Raw genomic sequence first — 27,960 nt, 5'->3', positions numbered from 1 at the left:
TGTCCCCACCATTTTCCACCCCACACTACTGTACTCTTTCCAATTCCCCGACCATGTTTGTCTCCACCTTGCTCCCTCCACCCCTCCGTCCTGCAGATTTATATCGTTCCTCAGGCAGCCATCTTCAAACTGGAGGGCCTGGAGGGGCCGGAGGCAGAGGCAGCTCTCCTTAACAACATGCGGGTGTATGGCACCATTGTGCTGAGCTTCATGGCACTGGTGGTGTTTGTGGGGGTCAAGTATGTCAATAAGTTGGCACTGGTCTTCCTGGCCTGTGTCATCCTCTCCATCCTGGCCGTCTACGCCGGCGTCATCAAAACCGCCATTGAACCCCCTGTCTTCCCGTAAGTGGCTCTCTTCCTCCTCAGTGGTCAGTTTCTCATCTGATGTCTACATTATGCACTGATGTCAATGTGATTGTATTCACTCAGAAAATCCTTCATGTAAAGTACATTTTCTTACAAGAATCACAGTCTGGCATAGTTTCTGAGCATATCCCATATTGGTAAGGCACAATGATTACTTTCACTGACTTCTCGTACAGGGTCTGCATCCTGGGAAATCGAACTCTTGTGTCTAAAGGGTATGACGTGTGTGCAAAGGTCATTGAGAGAGACAACGAAACAGTCACCACCAAGCTCTGGAGGAGCTTCTGTGATTCTGAGTACCTCAACGCCACTTGTGATGAATACTTCACCAACAACAATGTCACAGAGATACAGGGCATCCCTGGGGTCACTAGTGGCATCCTGGCAGGTGTGACGTGGCGTATCAACTTTGTATCACTTATCAATATGGCAGTGTGATGCCAAACCCAGGGTGTGAAGATAAATGCCTCCCTCTGTTTATCTGTCTTTCAGAGAATCTGTTTGGCTACTATCTTGACAAAGGAGCAATTTTGGAGAAGCGTGGATTTGCATCAGTGATGGATCCAGACAGTCCCGTAACCAGCAGCAACCGCTACGTCCTGGCTGACATCACCAGCTTCTTCACCCTGCTGGTGGGAATATACTTTCCTTCAGTCACAGGTCAGTACTGGATATTCATCGGCACTAAACCTCACACAGGGTTTTACTGAGTTACAAGCAACTCAAGACAAGCATCATTATCTCTTGTGCATCTTATCTAAATTTCTACTGAATTTTCCCCTCCTCCTTGCTCCTTGTTGTGGAAGGTTGATCATTGCATGTTAGGATAAGAGTGTTTATAGTGGTGAAAATGTTCATTTGTGCTTAAAAATAATGCAAGAGCAATAATTCTAAGTTTTTAAAGATTTAAAGGCATAAATATTATCAAGAACTGTTTTCACAAGTAAAATTCACTGAGATAAAATGATAAGAAGTCATATTGCTACAGAAATATGAGGAACACATCTCATAATCCAACACACATAAATGTTAAATTCAATTTTTTTTATGCATTACTGAGATTAGCTTCGATTAAACAGAATGGGTTGTTTAAATGTGCATCAACTTGCCTGATTAAAGGCTTGGTTTAATTTTATTGATTTTCAAGAAAATTTGTTGCATATCACCTTCCTCCAAATTGTGGTTGTGTCCTCCTTGAGAGCCTGGCTGTTGTTACAATGAGGAAAAATAAAGAGAGAGGTTTGAGAGGAAGAAAGTGGTCCAATGTGGTCCACATGGAGGTCTGAAGCAGAAATTACTTGTGGTTTATTTCACCCTCCTCTTCTTGGTGCCTCGCAGGTATCATGGCTGGCTCCAACCGGTCTGGAGACCTGCGTGATGCTCAGAAGTCCATCCCCATTGGCACCATTGCAGCCATCACTACCACTTCTACTGTGTGTATCCTGCACTGAGCCCAGGCCGATAGAAAGAAGCTTTTTGCATCTTAAGATATTGTGCGGACTAGAAATATTCAACACATTCCTTGACAAATTGTCCAAGACATGTCCTGTGTGGTGCTGTTTGGGGCCTGTATAGAGGGAGTAGTCCTGAGGGACAAGTGAGTCTGACGTTTTATTTCCTAAATCCCAACATTTTCTAACACTTTATAAAGACTTGTATAATATCAAATAAAGAACACTGAACATTAGACAATAGATTATGTTGGTGATTGATTGATTGGTGAACAGCTATCTGCATCTTTTTCCAACACCACTTTGGTCATTTGTTGTTACGTTTGCCCTCAGGTTTGGTGAAGGAGTCAGTGGGAACTTAGTGATTGGTACGCTGGCATGGCCATCGCCATGGGTCATTGTGTTTGGCTCCTTCTTCTCCACCTGTGGGGCAGGCCTTCAGAGTCTAACTGGGGCTCCACGTCTCCTGCAGGCCATCTCTCGGGATGGCATCATCCCTTTCCTTAGAGTGAGTGCACTTTCCTCAGGTCCAGCCGTTTAAATGAGGAATGATGGCCCAGGTTAAGCAGGAGTCTCTTTAGGACAAAAGTGATTAATGACCCTGCTTGGGGCACTGATGTGACCTGAATGAGACAGATGGAGGATCTCCTGCTCACCTTCCTTTATATGATGGTATGTGTGTGTGTATGTGTGTGTGTGCTCGTAGTTGACATGCTGGCTCTCCTTTTGTGTTGCGGCAGGTGTTTGGACATGGTAAAGCCAACGGAGAGCCCACCTGGGCCCTCCTGCTCACAGCAGGCATCTGTGAAATTGGCATCATCATTGCCTCTCTGGATGCAGTCGCTCCCATCCTCTCCATGTAAGAAATAATCACAATAATAAATAATAATAACCTTTTATTTATAAAGCACTTTTCTTACATTGAATGCAGCTCAAACTGCTGTGCATAAAGATACAAGTTAAAACAAAAGCATAAAATTCAGGGAAGTGCACACAGGAGTTTATTACTACAGTGTACAGGCCGACTGCAGGGGCTTCCTCTGTATCTAACTTGTCTGTGTGCATTTTTTGTGTGTGTGCATCTGTCTGTATTTCTCTGTGTCTCTCTCTTTCTCACTGTCTTTCTCTCTTTAGGTTCTTCTTGATGTGCTACATGTTTGTCAATCTTGCCTGCGCCCTGCAAACTTTACTGAGGACGCCCAACTGGAGGCCACGTTTCAAATTCTACCACTGGTAAGTGAGTCAACTTTTCATGATAAATGCCTTTATAATGTAACCCATATTCAGGACAAACCATATACATTCGATCTGCTGTAATGGTCCAATAGCTGGGGAAGCCTGGCTCAGAGATTTCAACAGCATCGGTAGAGATAAACTGTCAGCAATAGATTTTACAGGATGAGAGGTCACGTTTGCTGTTATTTCCCTCTGACATCTGTGCTTAGTTTAACAGCAGCAGATTAAACATGAAACTTCCTATTCACTGCACAAGCTGTGGTCATTGCTGTTCCCCAACCAAAGGTGTCTAACTAGCAGCAGTTAGCATTCAGACCAAGCATCTGACTTCCTGTCCCCCCACAGGGCTCTGTCTTTCCTGGGTATGAGTCTGTGCCTGTCGCTTATGTTCATCTGTTCCTGGTATTATGCCATTGTTGCCATGGGCATTGCTACCTGCATCTACAAATACATTGAATTCTGTGGGTAAGTGATCACTGTGAAAGCTCCTAGAACAAGAGGGACGAGTGAATTAAACAACTCAGCAGGATAAAGTCTTTGAAATGTTTGGCTGGGCTGCAGAAAAACTGTCCTTGTCAGTTTTCATTGTCACCTGTGACTTGGTGACAGTGATGGCTCGGGCTCACTTTACTTAGAGAGAATAAAACATCAAACACCTTTGTTGAGCAGGACGTGTATTCATAAATTCAAAAGCGCATCCAAAACTGAGCATCTTGAAATGATGAAACCTAGTTCTGTGCCAACCCACGGATGTGCTGTGTGACAGGGCTGAGAAGGAGTGGGGAGACGGGATACGTGGCATCTCTCTCAGCGCGGCACGATTTGCTCTCATGAGGCTGGAGGAGGGACCGCCACACACCAAGAACTGGAGGTCAGCCCAATCAATTTGTAAAGAAGTGTTTCATCCAAAAACTGTATATTTGGTATCATTTGCGAAATTTGTCTTGAATGTGTGACAAAAAATTTTGAATTGCATGCCTCAGGGGAAATGAAAGCTCCAAACACTATAGCCAACTCTGTTAGAATAAAGTTCATGCGGTTTAATTCACATCTTGGCTCGTCAGTTCAGTATTTCCCAAACCAATACTCTTGTGCTAAAAAACGCTAAATAAACCAGATTCAGAAAATGCTGGCCTGCACATTCACACTCAATTAAAGATCCTTGTCTGGCGTGTTCATTGACCAGGAGTTATATTCATTGGCTATACTTACACGTCAGGTCGGTACACTGAGTCAGTCAAACTGGCTGAAGTTTTTTGTGATTTTCAGTCTCTTTTTTCAGGGTAAGTAAATGATATAAAATATGTTTTTCAGGCACGTGTTCCTTTTAGGTAACATTTTGAAATATCGTTTTTGACCAAGATCAAAAATTCATGACAACAGGATTGCACAAATGACCATCTCAGTTCGACTGTTGATAGATCTCCCTGCTGAAGTGAGTGACTGTCCCGCTGCCTCTTGTCAGGCCTCAGATCCTGGTCTTGGTGAGCGTGGATGCTGAGCAGAACGTCGAGCAGCCTCGCATGCTGTCCCTGACCAATCAGCTGAAAGCGGGGAAGGGCCTGACCATCGTTGGTACCGCAGTGGAGGGAACCTTCCTCGACAACTATGCTCAGGCTCAGAAGGCAGACCAGGTCCGCGCTGTGTTGATCACACTCACACACTCACACACAGTAAAGTCGTTGTTGTGTTTTTTTGTGTAGCCCCTCATAGCTACCGTCACCTGTCGGTGTCTCTCCAGTCTTTGCGTAAACTGATGGAGACGGAGAAGGTGAAGGGATTCTCTCAGGTGGTCATCTCCTCTAATCTGAGAGATGGGACATCCCACCTGATCCAGGTCGGAGGACTGGGGGGCCTTAAGCACAACACTGTGCTGGTCAGCTGGCCCCGTAACTGGAAGCAGCCTGAGGACCACCAGCGCTTCAGGGACTTCATCGGTATGTTTGAGGTGTCCGGTGCAGTAACAGCTACTTTGGATGTTAGTTTATGGATGTTGATTGAAGTGATTATGCAACACCACAAGAGAATTATTATGATTTATTCATTTTAACAAATCCTCTCCTGTCCCAACTACTCAGATGAATTCATCAGAAGGACAAAAGTAGAGTTTTCCCCAGGCATTCCATTATCTTCTTTTGCTTGTGTTTAAGCCTATGAATAGGTTTGCTCTTACTGAGCATTTCTGAACTAATACGCCCCTGCTCAACCCCTAAGCTCCTCTGGTCCCTTAGCTCTTCCACGGTCTAGGCTGACGCTTAGGAGAGGTTGAACATTTGAAATTACTGCCCCTTCCCACTCCATATCAGATCTGACATCACCGTTAATGGTTTTAAAAACGGTCTCAAAGCCTGCGTTTGCCCTTTAGCCTGTAAGTGTGCCTGTGATTGTATTCATGTATATATGTGTGTGTGTGTGTGTGTGTGTGTGTGTGTGTATGTGTGTGTGTGTGTGTGTTGTAGTGTGTATTTTGCATGTGTTTGGGTTACTGCATGAACCACTATCTGTTCAATCATTGTGTTGTAACTGTCTGCATTTACTCTCGCTTTTATCCTATAAACTCCAACATTTTGGGCAAAATACCCTTTTTTCCGACTTACCCGGTCTGAGACAAGATGTTCGATATCACGTTCACCTCTTTAAATACAGTGTTTCAGATCCTGTGGGATCCTGCCTCTGTCAAAGTGAAAAATAAACCCTACAGCAACTCTGAAGCTGTCTTGTTTACACAGTATATCATGTGTATTTGGAATTCACATCAACTGTTTTTTTAATTCGTCATTTTAGGAGAAGTTAGATGCTGGAGCTGGAGCCGCTGAACACATTTATCCTTCCGTCTATCCCAGTCATCCACACACTGCTGAAGGTATAGGAAGCCAGGCTAATGACACCCTTAGACTTCAAGTCTTTATTTTAAGCTAACATGAAATGCCTCCCATAGAATACAGAGGTGAAAATGGTATCAAACATCTTGTCTCAGTCTAGGTAAGTCGGAGAAAGGGTATTTTGCCCAAAACGAACAGGTATTCCTTTAATACTGCACAGCACTTTTTTCAGCCTTGGTTTAAAAATCATTTTGAACTCGAGATATTTCTTCCATCGCTGTGCAGAGGTGGTTAGAGAGACGACTGTGGCCAGTATGGCCTTGCTGGTTCCTAAGAACATTGGTAGCTACCCGTCCAACGGAGAGCGCTTCACTGAGGGCCACATAGACGTGTGGTGGATTGTCCATGATGGAGGCATGCTGATGCTCCTGCCCTTCCTGCTGCGTCAGCACAAGGTGGGAAACTCAGTCTCTCTGGGAAAGAATGAAATACTCTTTGAGGATTGCATGTCCTGAGAAAACCTTTCTAAAAAATGACAAATTAATAATAAACACAAGTGATGTCAGTTTTGACGTGTTGAAAAATGGCTTTACCACAAAATGAAGACTTTCTTCATCACCTTCTGTTGTTTAATTTCCTGCTTTGTACTAAAAGGTGTGGAGGAAGTGCAAGATGCGCATTTTTACTGTTGCTCAGATGGACGACAATAGTATCCAGATGAAGAAAGACCTCATCACCTTCCTCTATCACCTGCGTCTCGATGCTGAGGTGGAAGTAGTAGAGATGGTGAGAGATGTTTCTGTCACATTCTCTGAACTGAAAATAATGTTAATATAAAGATATATTGCAATATCATGGTCCTGGTGTGGTTATTTGAAAATGCAGCCAATCTTTCATTCATAATATGATAAAACAAATTGTGTCATATCATATCTATGTGACACATGTAAATGTCTTTTCCCTTCAAAGCATGACGGTGACATCTCAGCCTACACCTATGAGAAGACTTTGATGATGGAGCAGCGCACACAGATCCTCAAACAGATGCATCTGACCAAGAATGAGATGGAGAGAGAGGCAAGCCAGAGTAGCCAACACTGATGGACAAACATCCAAACCTAATCAAAATGATTATATGACTTTTAAGAGCTTTTGCCAGTTTGCTCGAGGTGGACCAACCTGACATTTCAGTCAACACTGGCTGTAAAAGAAAATAATACTTATTTTGACTGTGCTATCAGCACTCTTTCCAGTCCAAATGCCAGCTGTTCAACAGGGAATTCATTTATAATTAGTTGTTGCTGTAAATTATATCTGTGTCTAGACTTGCCCTCACTGATCCGTCTCAATTATTCTCAGCTGGAATATGAATCCCTTGTCAATCAAGAGAAAATAAATTTTAGATTTTACTGTCACTGATCAGCTAAACTTGTTTATACTTGGCATACAAAATGCATCTTGGATAATCAGATAGCTATCTGATTGCACATAAAAATTCAAATATCCAGATAAATTCAAATAAGTATTCAAAATCCATCTGTGGAGATGGTTTCATTTGTCAATCAGATTTCAAGTGCTTCTTGCTTCCTCTACAGAAAGAAAGAAAGACAGAAAGAAAGACACAAACAAACAAACAAACAAACAAACAAACAAGAAGCAAACAAAAAGAAGGAAATTCAAAGTTCATCTTGTGTTAATACATTTTCTTGCTTTCCATCATGACAGATCCAGAGTATTACAGATTCATCCCGTGGCTCCATCCGACGTAAAAACCCGTCCACCCTGCGGGCCCAGCAGAGCACTGAGGAGGCAGCCAGCGTGGCAGAAAAACCAGAAGAGGAGGTACTGCCAACAACGAAAGATAGAAATGTTTATTTGCAGTATCTCGTCTGTCCTTGCTCCCTCAGCCAGACAAATCGGGCATCTCACTTACTTTGACTTTAATCTATGATATACTCTAAATCCATCCTCTGGCTCACCTTCCATGTTTGTGCTCTGGCCTGGACAGCAGTGAGGACATGTTCCTCCTGAGCAGCAAAGCTTTACTTTTCCAGTGGCTGCACTCTGATCTCCTGCTGGCTTGTCACCTTTCCAGTGGAGTTTCACTCACACTGACAGGCGTCTCTCTCTTTGCTGCAGCCTGTCACACTGTCACATCACAGTGTCCTTCTCTCTGTCTGTGACTGTCTCCCACCTGAAACAGGTCCAGCTGATCCACAATAAAAATGCCTCCCCCACCCCGACAAGTCCCACATCCCCGACCGCCCCTGCAGGGGGCACTGCGAGCCTAGACACTGGGGCGCAGAAGGCTTGGACAGACAAGGGGAAGAGCCTGGCAGCTGGAGCAGCAGCACACCCAGAGGCAGCCAAAGACCTCTTCAACATGAAGCCGTGAGTGACCTGTCTCTTTCTCTCAGCTCAGTGTACTGCAAAGGCCTGGGCAGCGTGACAAATACAGAGCAAGAACATGGACCAGTGGCTGAAATTCAGTGTGCAATAACCTATGATGAAAGCCGGCAAAGAGAGAGGGTCAATCCACAGCCACTGACTGCAGCAAGATGGAAAGTGTGCAGTACAGCTCTTTAGGCATCAGGGGGCAGTGCTGAGCATTTGTGTTTGTCATGAGGAATAATTATAAATCTACATGCATTCAGTGGTTGTTAAATTGCACAGTACTTTATAAAGATTTCCACCAGCATCGAGGCTGTCTGACTGCTGATTATGTGATTGGTTGCAACACCACAGGGGGAAAAAAGTTTGTTTTGTCTAAATGGTTCCAGATTTCAGGCATCAACGCACATAGAAACAAGTATCTTCTTCTTGTTCTCAAAAAAAATCTTTGTAAGAGTTTATTTTCTAGAAAATCTTATTGACTTTTACTTGGTTTAGTGAGTTTACTGCATGTTTAGACCGTCTTAGTGTTCAAAGTTGACCCCTGGAAGTGGCCGCAGATATTCTTGTAGGTATATTCTAGGTATCTTATCTCCCTGTTTAGACTATCTCTGCTTTGTTCCAGGTTTTAAAGAAATACAAAGAGTTACAAAAGTGCCATAATCAAACCCAGCTCTCTATATACTCTATCTGTCCAGTGTGTAACTTAAACTTATTATTTTCCTCCAACCATGCTGCAGGGAATGGGAGAACCTGTAAGTATTACCATTATCATTGTAGTGACAGATGTGTGCGAATTGAAGAGTTTAAAGAAAACGAAACACACTTGCTCAGTTTTTCCTCGTGTTGTTTCTCATCAGGAACCAGTCCAATGTGCGGCGCATGAATACAGCGCTGCGGCTCAACGAGGTCATCACCAAGAAGTCCAAGGAGGCGAAACTTGTCCTGCTCAACATGCCTGGACCTCCCAGGAACCGCATGGGCGACGAAAACTGTATCCTTGATTCCTCACATGCTTTCATTAAAACATATTCCATACTTTTTCTTCATCAACAGTACTGCAATTTACCTTTAGCAGTAATTGTTTATTTGTTTGTAGGAAACATGAATTATATATGCAGGTAGAAACCCTTCATGGGCTTATCTGGAAACCTTACTGTGAGACTTAATCGTAAAATGTACTAAACATAGCACAGTATGCTCTAAATAACGCTTTGCCATACACTGCAAAAATCTCCATTCTCACAAGTCATTTAGTCTGGCATTCAGTGCTCAAATCTTGTTTGCAGGTGAAAACATCAATCAGTGGGGTGAGATAATCCCACTTATTTCCAGTGGGATCACTTGTTTTAAGATTTTTTCTGGCAACAAGTACAAGGCAGAATAAGGCAGATCAACTCACTAGTATCAAGAAAATGACACTTGATTCAAGACAATTTTGGAGAATAGTTGATCTCGTTCTTTTTGCACCATACACTTCTGTTAAACTACCTAAAGCTATATGAATAATCCCATTATCAATCCACTTTATTCCATCCATTTTATTCCTTCACTTTGAATCTCTCTTTCTCAGACATGGAGTTCCTCGAGGTTCTCACTGAAGGCCTCAATCGGGTCCTGCTGGTGCGTGGCGGTGGACGTGAGGTCATCACCATCTACTCCTGAAGGGCCGGTCTTTTAACGGCGCCCCACACGGCACCCAGATGGACTGTGCCCTCTCCTTTCCTGACGTCCCGACCATAAAACTCCACCCACACATGTCCTTGTGTTTCACATTTTTTGCCATCTTTACTGAGCTCATCCTCGACACCAGCGGCTCGCTCCAGGTGCCCCAGCAGCATCTCAGCCTGGGTACTGTAGGCCCATAGCTGAATCTGTCTCCCGTACCTCCTGAAATTACACAGACAGCTATGAAATAATCCCATCTCTGAGCGGATGAGTTTCTATTCTGACAGTGACAGCTCTTACAGAGGAGCAGAAATGCAAAAACCCTGCTCCTCCTCAGTAAATGGTCATTTTTTTTTGTTTGTTTGTTTGTTTTGGTTTGGTTTTTGGTTTTCTCCCCTTTGCCATATGTTTAATTGCCCCTTCTTTTCCTTTGCTTTACTTTGTTGTGGATGAGGGTCATTTGTAAAAGGAGTGGGGTCCTTCTTTGTAATTTGTCCTCATTTTCTAATTATTTATATATTTATTAATCATGTTATTTATTGATTTATTTATTTAGTCATTCATGTATTCATTTCTGTCTTCGACATGGTCCATTTTACCAAATATGGCTGGAAGCACATACAGTAGGTCAGTAATTCAACAGGCAGACACTCTCTGGTCTTGCTATATTAACTCTCAGTATATTAATATCCAACTTAACAAAAAATTAATTTAAAAAATGTGGGGATGAGGATCCTGGCAGGTGTCATAGTGTATAAATTCACAAAATAGAACAAGACTGAAGGGATTATGTGGATTGATTGTACTGGAGCACACTCATTTTAGTAGGTATTATGTCATCTGTGATATGCAGAGACAATATGCGTGGTTTGCATCATCCATATCATCCCAGCGAGGTTATCAGGCTTGTCCTCATCATGGCAGGGACTTATCTCATGTCAGAAGCACTTCTCTCACTCACTGTAGCAACAGAAATGACAATAAAAAACAGAAACTATTTGGAAAAAATGATTTGATTCAGATATAGGTTTATGGAGAGTCGTGATCGCAGCCTGATTGTTTGACTTCATTATCTCCAGGTTGACACAGAGATCATACGGACTGAGTGACAGAATGGCTGGCTGTGACATGGGCCGCTGTAAATATTCAATAATCACCTCACATTACCCAGAATCCTGCAGCTGGTGTAGCTCAGGCCAGCTAACCAGGACCTGTCAGGATCTTGCATATTTTATCCACTCTGTTGTTTTCATAGTAGATTATTATGAGTGAATGTCCCCAAAGCTACAAGACAGAGTATATATGAATGAAGAATGTGCAGCTAGATAATTTAAACTGGCATATGATGAAATATGTTAATCACAATACTAAAAGATGAACATGCACTACTCAAAGATGGGATTTTTGGGCCATACTAATTGCAGATGTTTTATTTATTTAGTTAGTTATTTTAACCAAATACTTGAGATTAAAATGTGCCAATATTGGAAAAAATTTTTTTGAAAATTTCTTTTTAGTGCAAAGTTTAAACATGTATTGAAAAAGCAGACTTTTAAAAAAAAATTGTGAATTCAGAATTTTTATTTATTTATCTTATTTTGTCAAAGATCTATAAAAAATATTAAACCATATATTATAACCCAGACTTAAATTGCACTTGCAAACAGATATCATAAACTATATAATATATGCTAAATATCATGTTTATGGGCATTTCTTGTATTAAAGTCAATGTAGTTTCTAGTTTAACATATTTAAGAAATAAATTATATGACGTAAACTGCATCTAGAAGAGTTCAGTTATTTTTTGTGACACATTTCAGGAAAAAAAAAAATACTTTTGAATAGCATTTATTGAATAACTTGAAATAATTGTATATCTGTGGAAAAGATCATTCAGAGGCACATGTTCTAAATGTTAATGCTGCTAAAGTAATGCTTTTCAGTATGATGAGCCAAATAAACAAATACGAAGGAATTAAGAGGGCAAGGCTGACACAGTTGATTGAATAATTATCCTCTATTTTACTGACAGCATGCTGCAGGTTGCCTCAGCAATAGATGAAATCATGATTTTGACTGTCAGTGTGCCCCCAACTTGAAAAAAAAAAAAAAAATAGAATTGAAAATATGCTTGATTTAACAGTATTAGGATGAAAATACTAATATAATTAGAGCACGTATATTCAAAATATCACAAATGTCACTTTTTTTGCCTCACAAGTGGTTCCCACAAATGGAATAGCACTACAGCGGAGCCGAATCCTATTTGAATCTTAAAAGCTGAAAACAATCAAATAAAAGAGTGCATTTAAGGCCAGATTCGTCCTATTATTTATTCATTTATTCAAGTTACCTGTAGTTGATAAGGATCCACTCAAATATGCAGTGTGATTAATTGGTGATGGCCACCCAGACATGAAAAGAAATGTGCCGTGATTGGCAGACCGAAACTGTCCTGTTTTCAGTTTGATATGAAAGGAGTTTTAGAAAGCCGCGTCATTCAGGAGTCTGCCAGCAGCTGTCATTTCCATCTTTTCTCTAATTGCTAATAAATGTCAAGTGATTTGCATTATGTAAAAATGTTTTGAAAGGGGTGTTGTGTGATGTAACTATCCTTTATCCCACACCGCTTGACCTTGTTTTGAGCTCAACACTTTCAGTCTAATTTTAGCTGGAAGGAACCTGTGCTTTCCAGAATGACAGATAACTTTTAATGAGCCAATCCAGCGACATCTCTGGTTTCCTCCTCTGCATGTAGTTTTGCTGAGAGGCCTCTGTATCACTCCAAAACAGTGTCAGTCATTTCACTTTTACTTTCTTTTGCACAGTGTTGATGTTCATTAAAAACTGTATTCACCTAATAGCATAGAGTCAGATCCTCTCTGATCTACTTAACCCCGCCCCCCTCTCTCTCTTTAGCCTGTCTCAGGTGCGATATGGTAATTATTTGAACAGACCAATGACTTACTTTTAATGAGAACTTTATCATGTGTTTCTCTCTGTTCAAATAGTAGAAATTCATGTCCTTCCACATTACAATAACTTCTCCTCCAGTAGGATGTATTGGGGACAGTATTTCTCCACTGTAAACCTGCATAAGTCAACGCATTAAGCAAAGGCTAAAAAGTTGAAACTCCAACTTTCAGTGTTAATTATGAGGACAGTATCAGACAGAATATATATGTAGGCTGTAGTTTGATTCAATTTTCATATCCTTATTCCCTCTGGCTTATTACAGTGCTGTAGTCTACTTCCTGTGAAGTTCTGCAATGATTTCTAGCCCTTCATCTCATGTCAAAGAAAAAAGTCTTATGAGCTTTCTGCAGCTTTTGCAGAAAATGTGTAACTCCTCTCACTCCCTTCAAATGTAGAGCCCAGTCTATACCTGTAGCTGTATTGTTTTTAGTGCAACTCACTGTCATAAACATGTCAACATGTCTTATTTTATTTGCTGACATCTGTGAAACCCTCAATGTCTCTTAGTCCCTATTGCTGAGACATGTGAACACATAACATCAGCAACAACAAAAAACATAAGAAGCAGTATTTCTAAATCTTCAGTAATAGTACTGTACTTACTTTTGATTCATAAGAGAATCATTCAACGATAGAAGATGGTGTAGATTTAACAGTAGAAATCTTGGTCATTGGTCAGTAGTATGTCGTAGTCACAGTTTTTTAAGCTACCTTTCCCAGGAACAAAAATGATGTGTGTGTGTGTGTGTGTGTGTGTGTGTGTGTGTGTGTGTGTGTGTGTGTGTGTGTGTGTGTGATTGTGTATGTTGTTACAAGATTACATGCATGTATGCTGTGTGGAGATGCAGTGTGTGTCGGCACGTGCTTGCTGGAACGATGACAGTGTGTATCGCTGTATAGAAAGGTTGGATCAAGATGGGATATCTGTAAATACGTCAGTGATTACAAGCTTAGACAATATGTTGAACACGTCAGTGCAAGTTGAATATTTTACAAGTACAAGAGCAGACAAACTGTATTGTGTTCTAAATGAATATATTAACATTGTTTTATGTTTTACCATGTCATGTACTCATACAACTACAACCAATGGTTTAATGAGACCATTTTATACATATGTCTGAACAAATGGCAATAAAGTAAAACCATTTTAATACAATAGTGACTTGCTAAGAGTATTTTCTTACAGCATCTCCCCCTTCAGATTAATGTGATGACCAGCGGTTGTATAAGAGGCTTGCTCGTTGTGCTACAATAAAGGTGGAATAATGTGCTGTGTTGTGTTTCATGACATCAATGGCACTGAGTGAAAGTTAATTATTGTAAACTGTTACTCTGAAGTGCTAGAAAAATTTAAGTGTAGAGTCCCAATTTGTGCCAGTGGATACTCGGGGCAGCTAAATAAAGCTTACATAAATTAGTTATGTATATTTACTAAGGAGGAAGGTGTGACCAAGATGTTTGACACAGATTTTTGCTGTGCAGGCCACAGAACTTTGTACTTGTAGAGTATCATGGATCATTAAATTATATTAGCCCAATACCTTAGTGAAAATTAGATTTTCTCCCACGGCTGAGCAGTGTGTGGATTCTTCACATGCTCCTTTATTTTGGGAATTTATGCTCCTGTGATCAAGTACTGATGACGAACCCGTATGTGCACAACACTTCCCTCCACTTACTCTGCAGGATGTTAAGAGAACAAGTTATCAGTAAAAGGACATTACTTGCAAGAAGTAATAAATGCACTTCAGGAGAAAAATTGGTATATCACAGTCATTTTGCATTAACACTAATCACTTTATTGAGGTTCTGAAAAAAGGGTCACTAAGCTCCATTCAAAGTGCATGGTCTTTAGCATGGACTAAACACGTTGGACAGTAGTGATTCTGACATACAAATTGTGTTTTTCTAATAGAAAAACAGCTTGTGAAAACGCTGACACCATAATCTGAGGGCATCTAACGAATGAAAATGTCATAACTGGGTGAGTGAAAGGCCATTTGTGGGTCAGCAAAATCATATCAGTCATTCTGAAAGGTGTTTTAAAATGGAAATCAGCCATCCACAATGACTTTATGTTTGTTTTCTGAGCTGTTGTTGTTTATCAGAGTAGACAACAGCTTGCAAACAAGATATCAGCAGTATCAGCTCACACAATGAAGACTGATTTATGCATTATATGCAACTGCATATGTGGTAAACTGAATTATAATGATGTAGTGGGAATGAATGCACAGTGCACCTACACAATCTTTTTTTTCATATTGCAACATAAATTATGTGAGAAAATATATCTTTATGCACGAGAACTTACAAACATATTGAAACCATGTGACCTCTCTTTCTAAAATATAAAGGTGAAACAAGAGTCAGGTGTGTATACAGTGTTTGTTCGACAGAAATTATTTTACTGATGCAGGTACTGTGCTATAAAATTATTACAAAAAATGCTGATATCTCAGAACTGTGAAAAGGCTGTTTAGGATTAGCAAAGTTCATAGTCCAATGTCCTGACCTCCCTTATCTGGCAGAGATTATATAAACGCTGGAAAAGAAAGACAACTCTTTGTGTGGATGAGCCCTCAGGATGAGGAAGCATTCAACCAGCCTTCGAGTGAGGTTACCTGTGTTTGTAGTTGTCATCGAGGTGATCATCCTTACCCTTTATGCTGCCTTTGTCACCTACGATGATAATGCTGATGCCAAGCTGCAGACCAACCAGACCAACCCCATGGACAATTCAATGTACAAGGACTACCCCTTTTTCACTGACATACAGGTCATGATATTCCTTGGCTTTGGGTGCCTCCTGGCCTTCTTTCGTCGCTATGGGTTTGGAGGGATGGTCTTTAACTTCCTCACAGCTACTTTTGCCATCCAGTGGGCCATCCTGGTGCAGGGGTACTTCCAATTCAGCCGTGATGGTAAGATCCACCTTGGGGTGATCAACCTCATAAATGCAGAGTTTGCCTGTGCCGTGGTGCTGATCTCTTTCGGGGCGGTGCTGGGGAAGACTAGTCCGGTGCAGCTGCTGGTTATGGCTCTGCTGGAAGTCCCGGTCTTTGCAGTCACAGAATGGGCGGTGGTGACGTATATAAAGATCAATGATGCAGGAGGCTCTATTCTGATCCACCTGTTTGCCTGTTACTTTGGCTTGGGTGTCACATTTGCGCTGTACAGATCTTGCCTAAATGAAGGCCATGCAAAGGAGAACACCAGTTACCACTCAGACATCTTGTCTGTGATGGGGACCTTGTTCCTCTGGGTGTTTTGGCCCTCCTTCAATTCAGCACTGACGCTGAAGGGAGACGACCAGCACAGGGCCATCCTGCACACCTTCATCGGCCTCAGCGCCTCCACACTCACAGCCTTTGCCCTGTCTGCGATGCTTAACAAAAATGGCAAGCTCACCATGGCTGATGTTCAGAATGTGACCCTGGCTGGAGGTGTGACAGTGGGGGCATCTGTGGACATGATGATATCACCTGCGGCGGCATATGCTCTAGGTATGATGGGCTGCACTGCTTGCATGCTGGGCTACAAGTACCTGAGCCCCTTCCTGGCTCGACGGTTCAGGATCCAGGATCAGTGTGGAATACATAACTTGCATGGCCTAACAGGACTTATTTCTTGTACTGCGGGGATAGTTGCGATACTGACAGCTACAGAGGAAGTTTACGGCCCCAGTATGTATGAGATCTTTACCCACAGGGCACCGATGGCAGGGGATCCTCGGCTACTTGAGCTCCAGGTGTTTATCCCCGGTTTACAGCCAGGCTTGGGACGGACGGCCAAGGAGCAGGCTCTCTACCAGGTAGCAGCTGTCTTCTTGACCATAGGAGTGTCAGCGCTTGGAGGCGTCCTTACAGGCTTTGTGTTGAAGCTGCCATACCTCGCATCTCCATCGGATGATTTCTGCTTTGATGATGAGCTGTTTTTTGATGTTCCTCTAGACTACGATTCACCAGTTAAACTCATTAATGTAAATACAACTGAGGATTCAGCTGCCTGATATGCAATTGTGTCACCCATGCCGCTGACACTGACACCAAATAAAATGTAAATATATTCTTCTTTATAAATAAGTGTCCCTGAGTGTTTTTGAAAGGCGCTTATAAATAAAATGTATTAATTCTTTATAAATACCCTAATTTACCCCCACTCTGAGTGTTCAACAATTAACCAAATTCCCTGTAAACTTTGTTTATTGTGTAACTTATTTGTATTAGTGATGATAAGTTAGGCATGAGTGCAATGACACTGGCCACCATGACACATTTGCAAAAGGTCTCACTGTCCTAGATCAAAACAAAAAGGAGATAAAAACTCAGTGGTATCACATTGCCAGTCTCAGATTGCTGATTTCTATGTCTTAAGTTTGCGTTGTAAATAAAACGTTTTTAAGATGTGTGTCCACGTGGCTTTTCCTAGTGATTATGACTTAGACTCATACCCTAAAATAAGTGGAGCAAACACCGACAGCTCTAACATGTCAGCATAAGATACTCCAGCCAGCTCGGCCAGCTGTTGGATAAGGGTTGAGTGCATTTCTTTTTAGCAGTCACTAGATGGCGGCACATAGCTTTACAAGGGAGCGCCCAGCTATCATAAACTCTCGCGTGTTCTCGCGCTATTTCGTAGGGCCAAAGGGCGTTTGAACCCTCGACGCTGTCTTAACGAAACCGCGGCACTTCAGGAAGCTCATTGAAAAAAAAAAAAAAAAGTCATGTGGTTTCATGGTAATCCTCATTGTAGCTCAAATGAAGTCCCAACCCCAGTCCTAAACAAGCACTGCTTACAGAAATACAAGCTGTATACGAACATAAATGCTACTCTGGGCATGCTGAGCTTTGGAGTAGTCTATATCCAGGATTATTGTGCTATTGTCACCCTAATTAACCCTCCTGTTACCTTCAAATTTGCTAACATTTATTACTGCTGTTCTATTCTGATTTAAACCTCCAGAAAATTATTATAATAAAACATGTTACCCAAGTATATGTGTCAGGTACTTTATGTAGACCACCTAAAACGCCCTTTAAATAGGCTAAATATAACCTCCCCACTCACCTCTTCTTCTTGTACGCCAAAGTTCTTGTTTGTCATGTGAACTACTACAAGCATGATTTTGTTTTAGGTCTCATTTTAACTTTATGTTCACCTAGTTTTCCCCATTATACTAGGGAAAGTCACTCAACATGAAGCAAAAAAACAAAACAAAACAAAAACAAAAACAATGTTAATCATGTATTCGGAGATGTTGCCTCTTTGAATGGAGTCAAATTGACCCCAAAGGATGAGATACTCTGCCCTAGCACAGTAGAAATATGAACAAGAGACGTCCATTATGATTTAATAGATGTTTTAAAGCATTTTTACCTTCATTTTATTGTGTGTTATCACGGCGGGCCTACGGGTTACCATGGCACCGCCCCTCGTCTGGAAGCCTACGTCGAGGGCTAGTTCGCCCTTTGGACACTTTCGAAACCAGGCCACGACCTGCTACGGCTAGCTAGCGAGCAACTTTACACACATCGGTCTATTGTGCATTTCAAATCATTTCGTGTGAGCCCTGTAGAAGAAGACGACGGGGCGCGTATCTTCAGAGCCACAGATAACTTTGAGACGCGATTATTTAATTTCCGAAAGGTAATGTTTGCTAATTCGCGGCAGCTAGCTCGCTACCACGGAAACACCGTTGGGTTAGCGATAGCTGACCTTCCTGGTATTAAACTGCGAACGTTGGTGTTGCTAGCGTCAGTGTTATGTTAAAGCGGTAATACTAGTTATTCTGTTAAATTCATACTCTAGTTTGTGGTTGTGTGTGTTAATTTGGATTAAGGTTATGTGTTGTGTATATTCAAGCCACTCGGACACCATATACAGTGAGGACATTTTCCAGGGATAATGCTAGCTAAGTGCAACACATTGTCTTCATGTCGCCCGTCGCCGACTTCCTCTGACTCAGCGTGACTTAAATAACGTGCTAGTGTTAGTAACTTGCTGTTTTACTAGATATGTGCCGTGCTATTTTTAGTCCAGCAAAGAGAAAGTGTGCGCTTAGTCGAAGTTGTGGTGGGTCAGTTTCAGTGGGGTTAAGGAAGTACAGCGTCCGCAGCCATGCTACATTTATATCGCTAACCTTCCTCACTTATTTATTTACTGTTGTTTTCGCAGGACCATGGCTGACGATTTTGACGTTGAGGCTATGCTGGAGGCTCCATACAGAAAGGTGGGTTGCTGGTTGCAGAGACGAGGCCTTTTTCACTATAAAAGTCTTGCAATCTGAAAATCTTTGCATTTGCTATTAATTTGTAACCGAGTGTATTTACATGATGTTGTGTGGTTATGAGTTTTTCCAACGCAATACAGAATTATGAATAAATCCCCATCTATCTCTCTTTATAGACTTGCCTAATGATTTCTCACCTCTACTCCCATGAATTCATCTTTGATTCCACTGTGAACTGTGAAAAAAAGGAAGGTAGTTATTGCGCAAATATACTGATGTACTGTGGTTCCCTTAGGACTAAAAGAGATTGAATTTAGATCATCCAAGCCCTGTTCGGTTGCAACAAGGTGAATGCCAATATAAGCCGATTTTACCTGTCTTGCAAAGGAGGCAGTATTCAGATTTACAATGCGGGAGGTGTCAGTATCTCTAAATGAACTGTTCTTTTTAAAGTCAAGATAAAATCCCTTTTAATCAAGGGGAAACAGAGGATGGCTCAAACTGGCCTTACTCATTGTTTATCACGTTGAGTAACTTGATTTACCTACACCAAATTACTCTTTGTCCAGCATAAACCTAATTTATAATATTTTGTTTCTGGAAAAATGAAATTAGCTATTGTTAACTATTCATGCTACCAATATGAATTTCATAGTGAATTAACAACATGCTTAAAATATGCAGTTTGCAGCTTTATCGTGGAGATGTAATAGCCATATCAAGATTTTTTTTTTCTTTTATTTGGGCCAGGTACATGTGAAATGTAATTTTTTTCTCTTAAAATATGAATACTGCCTCTTTGCCATAGTCAGCTGTAATTACTGTCAGATCATGATTCAGCATCTTGACTTTGCATGCTACACAACACCAGAGATATTGGTATAATTCTAGTGTGAAGGTAAAATAAATATGGCTGTGTAGCTTCACAGTATTACTAAGTTTCAATAGTGCATAATTTTCTACTTGATTGAAAAGGCTAAAAGGAGTGCATCAATTCATTTGACAATCAAGACATACAGTACATAGTTTAACATGTGGCTGAAATATTGGATTTCTTTTTATTTTTTTATTGTTTTTTTCCTGGGCATCAATATTACTAAGCAGTGTGAATCCCTGTTTGCTTCAGGGCGAGATGTGTGACAGAGGTGGCATCGAGCTCTTACAGTCCAAGAACGAAAATGGGTGAAGATCACTGGACTGACACCAACCACACAGGATCTCTTTTAGTGGCTGTGGGCCATGCGTGGCCTCATGAGGCTTAGGCACAGATAGTGGTATTGGTACAACTTATTAGAAGGGGAAGGGAGGAGATGACCAAGTATTGTCAAAGCTTCCTGAACTACACTAAAATGTTGGACACTTTCCCTTAACTTTGCTTTGTTGCATTTGTGTACTGAGCAAACTTGCTAAGACTGAGATCTGGATGGGATGGGAAATTATTGGGATTGTGCAAGGACACTGTCCAGACATGACAGTAGGAAGTTGGAAGTATTATTATAATTGAATGTATTTTGCATTTTCTCTTGTCCCACCCCACCCACCTTACCATGACGACTTGAAATGTTTCATCTACGTCCTCATGATGTTCTTCTATCAACCTTGCTTAGGATGACATCAAGTCCTCTCATGCAAACGGTCATGACGAGCACAGCAAGAAGTAAGTGCTTAATACCTGAGATGTTTTGCTTTTATTAGTAGAGCACAGATAGCCTTTCATTCATTTATTTATTTTTATAAATTCGCTTCCTGTGCCGATGCAAGTGTCGTGTCATGTTGCAGGAAAAAGAGGAGCCGAACACGGAGCCGGAGCCCCGGCTCTAGGAGACGGAGCAAAAGCCGGGACCGAAAGAAGAGCAAGAGGAGGAGCAAAAGCCGAGAGAAAAAGCGAAGCCGCAGCAAAGAGCACCACCGCAGTCGCTCCCGGAGCAGGGAGCGTCCTGGGCGGTACAGAGCACGCAGGAGCCCCTTGTATGTCACCATGTGTATTTAATAGGATATGACAACTAGGCTTCTATCAATGATTACCACATTTTCAGTCAGTCTAATAGTTGTGTGAAGACAGTATAGATTATTTCTCTGATTGCTGATTTTTAGCAATGTTTCTCTGGGTGCATTTTAACTTTCTCAAACAGAGATGCACTGAGACTTGTTTAAGCCCAGTATTAGTTCAAAGACATGGACTTGACAGAAAGGCCAAGTGGACGATTACTTCATGGTTATGTAATGATAGTAATAATACAGTTTGTTTCTTGGAGAGTAAAGAGTGCTTTGGTGCATCTCTGAGGTTGTTTTTGTTTCCCCTCAGGCCCTGTTTATGTATCAGTACTGCATGTGAATGATGACTATGTTGGTCACATATTTTTAGACCCAGAGTTTTTCCTTGATTTTAGTCGCCTCTTGCTTCCCAAAACAGTTTTCAGTGTGTTTTAATGCTGAGGAGAAGTTGTAAAAACTTTTTTAATGCTGCTTATAAGAGTTTCCAGTTAAATTTTAGGCCTTAAGCTGAAACACTCGGGAGACTTGACTCTCTGAAATATAAATGGTTGTCCTTTTGATTTTAGCCGGAAGCGATCCAGAAGTCGTAGCCCCTTCAGAAAAGAAAAGAGTCCAGTCAGGTGAGAGCATCATGAATCTTACTACTGTTTGGGTCCTAAGACTTTTATGAACAGTGCCATAAATATTGTTTCTAGAAGCATTTCTGATTTATTGTTTTTATTTTTTGTTGTGTTTTTTTTTCTCCATTAAGGCAACCATTTGACAGTCTAACACCCGAGGAGAGGGATGCCCGCACAGTTTTCTGTATGCAGCTGGCAGCAAGAATCAGAGCTCGGGACCTGGAAGATTTCTTCTCAGCTGTAGGAAAAGTCAGTAGATTTACACCTTATTATTATCATTAGTAGTAGTAGTAGTATTATTATCAAACCATTATCCATTCAATAATGATCTCCTAACTTATCACTGCTTTGTGCTGTAGGTAAGAGATGTGCGAATGATCTCAGACAGAAATTCCAGGAGGTCAAAGGGCATTGCCTACATCGAATTTCAGGAGGCTACTTCTGTACCATTGGCTATTGGTTTGACTGGCCAGAGGCTTTTAGGAGTGCCCATCATCGTCCAGGCCTCTCAGGTTGGTATCTAACTTCTTCTCTTTTGAGAAATAAGATACATTGTGCTGTTCCTGCTCTCTAAAAGAAGTCTCTTGGACTCCAATTCAAGTATTGCGGTCTCTCATCTGACTATTAGAAGAATACTCAACAAATATTGGAATGTGAAGAAAATATATATGTGAACTGATACCATGTATAGAAAAAAACATACACATGCACAGAAAAAAACAAATTCTTTATGCAATCAGAAACTCCTTTCCTTACTTAATGTAATCTAATCCCATCCTGTTAAACAGGTTTTTCAAACCAAACTCATTCAGCCTGGCTGTTTTTGGTGGGGATTAAATGCAGTGCCAGTCATCCGAGTTTCTGTGATGTTTTCTCACAATGTTTAACATACTTCCAGGCGGAGAAAAACAGGGCAGCGGCCTCAGCCAATAACCTGCAGAAGGGGAGCTCTGGACCAATGCGGCTCTATGTGGGCTCACTGCATTTCAACATCACTGAGGACATGCTTAGGGGGATATTTGAGCCCTTTGGAAGGGTGAGTTTTAAAATGAAATTGAACTTGGTAAGAATTTGCCTACCCCTCGCATTCACTTTATAACCCTCTTGTACTTGGATGTTTTGTTTCCAAAGATCGAGGGCATACAGCTCATGATGGACAGTGAAACTGGACGGTCCAAAGGATATGGCTTCATTTCGGTAATGACACCATATTTAATAGTAGTATTGGTATATTATATAATACTATTATAACATGTAGTATTAATCACAGTAATATATAGCATTAATAGAAACAGTTATAGTTTAATTTCTTCTTTTTTTTTTTTTAAAGTTTGCAGATGCAGAGTGTGCAAAAAAGGCCTTGGAACAGCTGAATGGCTTTGAGCTAGCAGGGCGGCCGATGAAGGTGGGACATGTTACCGAGCGCACAGATGCATCCACCGCCAGCTCCTTCCTGGACAACGACGAGCTGGAGAGGACCGGCATCGACCTCGGCACCACAGGGCGTCTGCAGCTTATGGCTAGACTAGCAGAAGGTTAGTTGCAACATGCGTCTAATTTTTATCCCAGTTTATGAACTACCTATGTTGTTCTTCTGTGTCCAGTGTTGGGCTCTTTGTAAGGGAACCTTGTTTGTTTCGTCTTGTTGTCTCCATAGGAACCGGCTTGAAGATCCCACCTGCTGCCCAGCAGGCTCTGCAGATGAGTGGATCCATCCCCTTTGGAAACATGGCAGCTACAACAGGTGAGATGCTGGAGAGCATTGTTTTGGATTCACCATGCTGTTTTGTAAATTTTGCTTCTGATCATCATTCTTTTTTTCCCCCAGCTGTTCCAGCCCCGACTCAGAGCCAGGCCTTGAACCTGCCATCACAGCCGCTGGCCACACACTGCCTTCAGCTGTCCAACTTGTTCAACCCACAATCGTAAGGACATCAGTTTTACGCTAAAACCTAAAAGTGCTTGATATCATTCATTAGGGCAATCAAGATATAAGACCAGATATCATCTGGTATTTTGGATATGGTGATTTGTCTTTTCCAGGCTTCAAAGGCTGGATTACAGTAAAGGAATGCAATTTTTTGGACTTACTAGATTGTCGTAGCAGTTCATGTTATTTGTCTCTGCCTGCTTTGTCAAATTCAAATTACTAATGATTATCTAAAAAAATTTTTTTGCAAATGCACCAATAGATATCCATACTATATCATCACAATATTGATACTGAGCTATACGGTCAAAATATTATGATATTTGATTTTGTCAGTGTCACCCAGCCTTTTTCTGTCTAATATGATGTGAAGCTTTACGACATAAGAGCTTTTGAAGACACTAGATTTTGTTAACAGTATTAATTTTTTTTTCCCAGGGAAAATGATCCTGGCTGGGATTCTGAGATCCAAGATGATGTTATAGAGGAGTGCAACAAGCACGGAGGAATTGTTCACATTTACGTCGACAAGAACTCTGCTCAAGTGAGTTGACATGCACAAAATGCTCTGTTTTATTTGTACTGGTAAGAGGTTATCACTAGAAAACGAACTTGGCAGAAACACAAGTCTTCAACTGGCTCTTCAAGTAAAACATTAACATGTCAGTAGAGGTTAATAACCCTTCTCAATCATTTCTGTGTCACACAGGGTAATGTGTATGTGAAATGCCCGTCAATACCAGCAGCGATGGCTACTGTGAATGCTCTCCATGGACGCTGGTTTGCAGGTTTGTTCATGTTTTTGTAAATTGTTTTTTGCATCTTTAAAATTAATCAAATTAAATGGCATGCACATGGTAGGAAGATACAATGCAGACAGATCTTTGTGAATCTTAATAAAATGTCTCATGTCTTCACTTGTAGGCAAAATGATAACAGCTGCCTACGTTCCCTTACCAACCTACCACAACCTCTTCCCTGACTCAGTAACGGCGAAGCAGCTGTTGATGCCGGCACGTCGATAGGAGAGATGCTTATTAATGAGTGAATGTACATACATTTGTTTGCATACATGGAAATCTCATTGAAACAGTTGCATTGAAGCTAGTTGGTTGTGAATAATATAACAATTGCCTCTGTTCATCAGCTGTTGGGAATTAGATGGCTATGAGTTGTATTTCAAATTCTTTGTGGGTTTGTGTTGTAAACTACCACTGAAAACTCCATTTGCAGGTATCTACAGTTCTGTATGTTTTTAAATATGATTATTATCTGCCTCTGTAGCAGTCTTGCTTGTTTATGTCATCATTTGTAGATTTATACAAAGTTACAAAAATGTGTTATGGGTTAAAAGTCCCTAAAACACGCCAAAAGCATATTATTTTGACAACAATAATGAATTAGTACCTCTTTATAAAAAAAAAAAAAAAAAAACAACTCTTGTTTCGACCATAATTTGATTTTTGTATGAAGGTTCTCAATAAACTTTGGTAAATAATTTGATTATTCAACGAAGCATTCTGTCACCTTTTGGTTTGTCACTTCCAGTTTCAATATCAAAATGTTTGTAATTAAAGCCTTAATTATAACATTGGACCTATTTTTCTATATTGATATGCTTTTGTTATGTTTGAACTTGGACTTAAACTGGAGATCACTATGTGCACGTGCTTAGATCAGTGCCAGAGTCCAAATTTTGCGACTGCAAAACCCCTGAAGTGTAGAATTTTACTCAGTAGTTAAACTCCTGGTCGATTATGGAAACGTTTTGAATGCATATGCAGCTATTGTTATTGTGGAGAGCTTTCTTCCTCTTTGCAGAAATGTGGAAAGAGGAAATGCGACAAACTGATCCAAACTGTACCTCAGTTACCCAGAAGAGGGCACTAGAAATAATGACTGAACACACCACTCAAGGCCACTGCAAAGCATTTCCTACGGTTTCAAATTTTTTAATTAAAGTGTGTCAAATGCTGTTCTCACATTAATGCAGCAAACTGAAAACAAATCGGGTACTCTTGGTTTTAAGTGGGAGAGTGATGTAATTAAAACTTGAAGGATCTAGATGACAACTTGTGACAGGACATACAAAATATTATGGTACTTAAAAACATATACACTCACTGGTAAAAGGAAAGCAAAACCTTTTCCTGGGCAGTGTCACTGGGTGAAGGCAGCACAGTCAGGGGAGACTGGGGACTGTGGTAACAGGATAATTTTACACTGAGCAGCATGGGCAGGTCCACAAGCTCAGATTAGTCTCATGTTTCTATGAGCAAGATGGCAAGTTTTACATACCCCAAAATGATTGAGGTAATAATGTAAAAACTGGGGTCAAATATATTTTGATTTGTGCTCACATTTTTAATCATGTTTTATATACGATAAATCAATTTATCCTCAAGTTGACTCTTCAAGTTCATATTCATTTCAAATGCACAGACCGGTGAGTGATGTAATGGCTACCATGGCTGCCAAGGGTTTTAAGAAGTCCTTTTTTATTATGTCAATCCCCTGATGAATTTGTTTTTGGTATTTGTTTTTAAGCATGTCTAAAGCAGATGAGTAAAAGCAACAGAGGTGTCTTATCAAACCTGCACCTGAGAAAGACTGAACTTGAAGCACAGCTGCAACATCTAATCATTTTTGGGAGTTTACAGAAATGTTTGTAGAAAATGTGGGAGATAGGTTAAGTTTAAAAGTTAATTGTTGCACTTAATTTTGTGACAATTAGCAGGACCGATTCACGTTACGCAAGAGTAACCATCTCTGTCATTTTGACTTATTTTTTCAAACAATGTACAATGTACAATGTCCTTTTTGAGTATTTCTCAATAAAGTCCATATTTAGATTTTGGCATGTATAGTAGGCCTTTATTTTATCATGATTATTATTTAAATAAGTCATTACCATTACTTTTATAGCCAGGGTTTTTTACAACTCATGGGGTAGAAGGGCAAGTTTTAACACCAGAGCTCACTGTGTTCTGCTCACCAACCACCATGGTTGTTTTTTGTAACAAACAAATGTGACTGCATTACAGGTTCACAAACAAAAAGTGCTACAATTACCCTTCCCCTACTTTGGGATTGGTTTACTTTACTTGTGACTCACTAAGCATTATGCATTATGATAATACTCGCTGAAGTTTTCAGTCTGGAGACTAATCCCTATCTAGTCAATGTTGGGGTTGCGTGGGATTATCAAATCTGAGTTGAATCCTCAGGATAGTCCTGTAGGTCAGACAAAGCAACGTCTGAAGTGTTTCCCATAAAAGGACATGAAATGTGCTCTGGTCAGTTCATTATGCCAAAGGACTGCCAAGAGACAAATGTCAGAAAGCTTTAGGCCTCTTGGAGGTTGGAGCCGGACAAGGAGAGCTGAAAAATGAACGATGGGGGCATACAGGGACTGCCAGTGACAAAATAAGACCAGGATGGACACCATGATGTCCGGTATACTGCGCTCACCACAGCTCATTTCATCGAAAAATTCAAAAAGATGATGGGATGATTTTGAATGTTTTGTCATTTTCAGTTTGAGCCCCCCTGGATCTGCGTCACAGCCTCAGACGTGTATTGTTTACTGTTTACACATCGTTTGGATGACTACTGAACAGTTTACATGAACATTAAATATTAATGTGCATCATTAGCAGTGGTATACCCACACACATACATTTTTTACATTTTGTGAGATGTTCATATTTGCAAGGTTGTCCTGATACAAATGAAAACTTTGTCAACTCAAATTTGAAAGTCAGCATTCAAATCAAAATGGCACAAGAAAGTAAAAGCTGTAACCTTTCTGTGATGCCTGGAATGAAAATGCAGATTCCAGAGAGCTCAAAATGTAACAGCAGTAATTCTCTCTGTTCCCGTAAGATTATCTGCTAGAACCCTTTACCAGACCAGAGGGGAAAAAAACAACGTGAGGCTCCGACAGACAGTCAGCTGAGAGAAACTGGTTCTTATGTAACACAAGCCAGTCTGCTCTCTTGTTAACTACTATTCCAGTGAGAGTGTGACGCGTGAGTTCCAACAGTGACCTTTCTCTCTATCTCAACATCATGGTAAATTTAAATAATGCCTTAAAGTTTCAATGAATGAGTAGTGAACAGTGTGTTTGCACTGCATACACACCCCACCTGCTACCATGCACCAACTTTGTGGAGCTTAACGTATTCATGCCTCAAAAATCCAGCATACAGACTGACACGCACACACAGAATAGATTAACTTTCAATAATACACTAATAACTACA

General features: G+C 40.8%; 3 protein-coding genes across 4 annotated transcripts in view; all 3 read left to right on the top strand.

Annotated features, from left to right (window-relative positions):
• LOC115362028 (solute carrier family 12 member 5-like) overlaps positions 1-14,076 on the top strand; it is a 47,355-nt gene extending 33,279 nt beyond the window's left edge. The window contains exons 7-26 of the mRNA XM_030055792.1: positions 97-344; positions 545-756; positions 861-1,028; positions 1,707-1,805; positions 1,908-1,965; positions 2,153-2,327; positions 2,560-2,678; positions 2,954-3,052; positions 3,401-3,520; positions 3,822-3,926; positions 4,521-4,689; positions 4,797-4,992; positions 6,163-6,332; positions 6,532-6,663; positions 6,847-6,954; positions 7,603-7,719; positions 8,081-8,268; positions 9,009-9,023; positions 9,129-9,262; positions 9,842-14,076. Coding sequence (XP_029911652.1) covers positions 97-344; positions 545-756; positions 861-1,028; positions 1,707-1,805; positions 1,908-1,965; positions 2,153-2,327; positions 2,560-2,678; positions 2,954-3,052; positions 3,401-3,520; positions 3,822-3,926; positions 4,521-4,689; positions 4,797-4,992; positions 6,163-6,332; positions 6,532-6,663; positions 6,847-6,954; positions 7,603-7,719; positions 8,081-8,268; positions 9,009-9,023; positions 9,129-9,262; positions 9,842-9,933 — 2,724 coding nt within the window. The 3' untranslated portion in view covers positions 9,934-14,076. The remainder of the gene's footprint in view (positions 1-96; positions 345-544; positions 757-860; positions 1,029-1,706; positions 1,806-1,907; positions 1,966-2,152; positions 2,328-2,559; positions 2,679-2,953; positions 3,053-3,400; positions 3,521-3,821; positions 3,927-4,520; positions 4,690-4,796; positions 4,993-6,162; positions 6,333-6,531; positions 6,664-6,846; positions 6,955-7,602; positions 7,720-8,080; positions 8,269-9,008; positions 9,024-9,128; positions 9,263-9,841) is intronic.
• Positions 14,077-15,505: 1,429 nt separating this feature from the next.
• On the top strand, positions 15,506-16,930 carry LOC115362029 (ammonium transporter Rh type B-like). Its single transcript, XM_030055794.1, has one exon. The coding sequence runs from the start codon at positions 15,506-15,508 to the stop codon at positions 16,928-16,930; it is 1,425 nt and encodes a 474-aa protein (XP_029911654.1).
• Positions 16,931-18,375: 1,445 nt separating this feature from the next.
• Positions 18,376-25,206, top strand: LOC115361880 (RNA-binding protein 39-like). Of its 2 annotated transcripts, XM_030055574.1 has the most exons (15): positions 18,377-18,567; positions 19,096-19,150; positions 20,758-20,807; positions 20,930-21,118; positions 21,712-21,765; positions 21,897-22,014; positions 22,125-22,277; positions 22,664-22,801; positions 22,897-22,962; positions 23,096-23,300; positions 23,423-23,509; positions 23,594-23,690; positions 24,134-24,239; positions 24,405-24,483; positions 24,620-25,206. In XM_030055574.1, exons 2-15 carry the CDS (start codon positions 19,100-19,102, stop codon positions 24,718-24,720), a joined length of 1,494 nt encoding a protein of 497 aa, XP_029911434.1. In that variant the 5' UTR covers positions 18,377-18,567; positions 19,096-19,099; the 3' UTR covers positions 24,721-25,206. The 2 variants fall into 2 exon arrangements, with proteins under 2 accessions (XP_029911433.1, XP_029911434.1); XM_030055573.1 differs by having other exon boundaries at positions 18,376-18,567; positions 23,423-23,690.
• The last annotated feature ends 2,754 nt before the right edge of the window (positions 25,207-27,960 follow it).

Source organism: Myripristis murdjan, chromosome 7 (assembly GCF_902150065.1).
Source record: "Myripristis murdjan chromosome 7, fMyrMur1.1, whole genome shotgun sequence".
NCBI lineage: Eukaryota > Metazoa > Chordata > Actinopteri > Holocentriformes > Holocentridae > Myripristis > Myripristis murdjan.
Note: the sequence above shows the minus strand (reverse complement) of the source record. Positions and strands in the feature narration are given on the sequence as shown.

Coding starts and splice junctions, on each gene's coding strand:
- LOC115362029 (XM_030055794.1), top strand. CDS start 15,506: ATGAGGAAGCATTCAACCAGCCTTCGAGTGAGGTTACCTGTGTTTGTA.
- LOC115361880 (XM_030055573.1), top strand. CDS start 19,100: ATGGCTGACGATTTTGACGTTGAGGCTATGCTGGAGGCTCCATACAGA. Junction 20,808..20,929: donor CATGACGAGCACAGCAAGAA/GTAAGTGCTTAA, acceptor GTCATGTTGCAG/GAAAAAGAGGAGCCGAACAC. Junction 21,119..21,711: donor AGAGCACGCAGGAGCCCCTT/GTATGTCACCAT, acceptor TTTTGATTTTAG/CCGGAAGCGATCCAGAAGTC.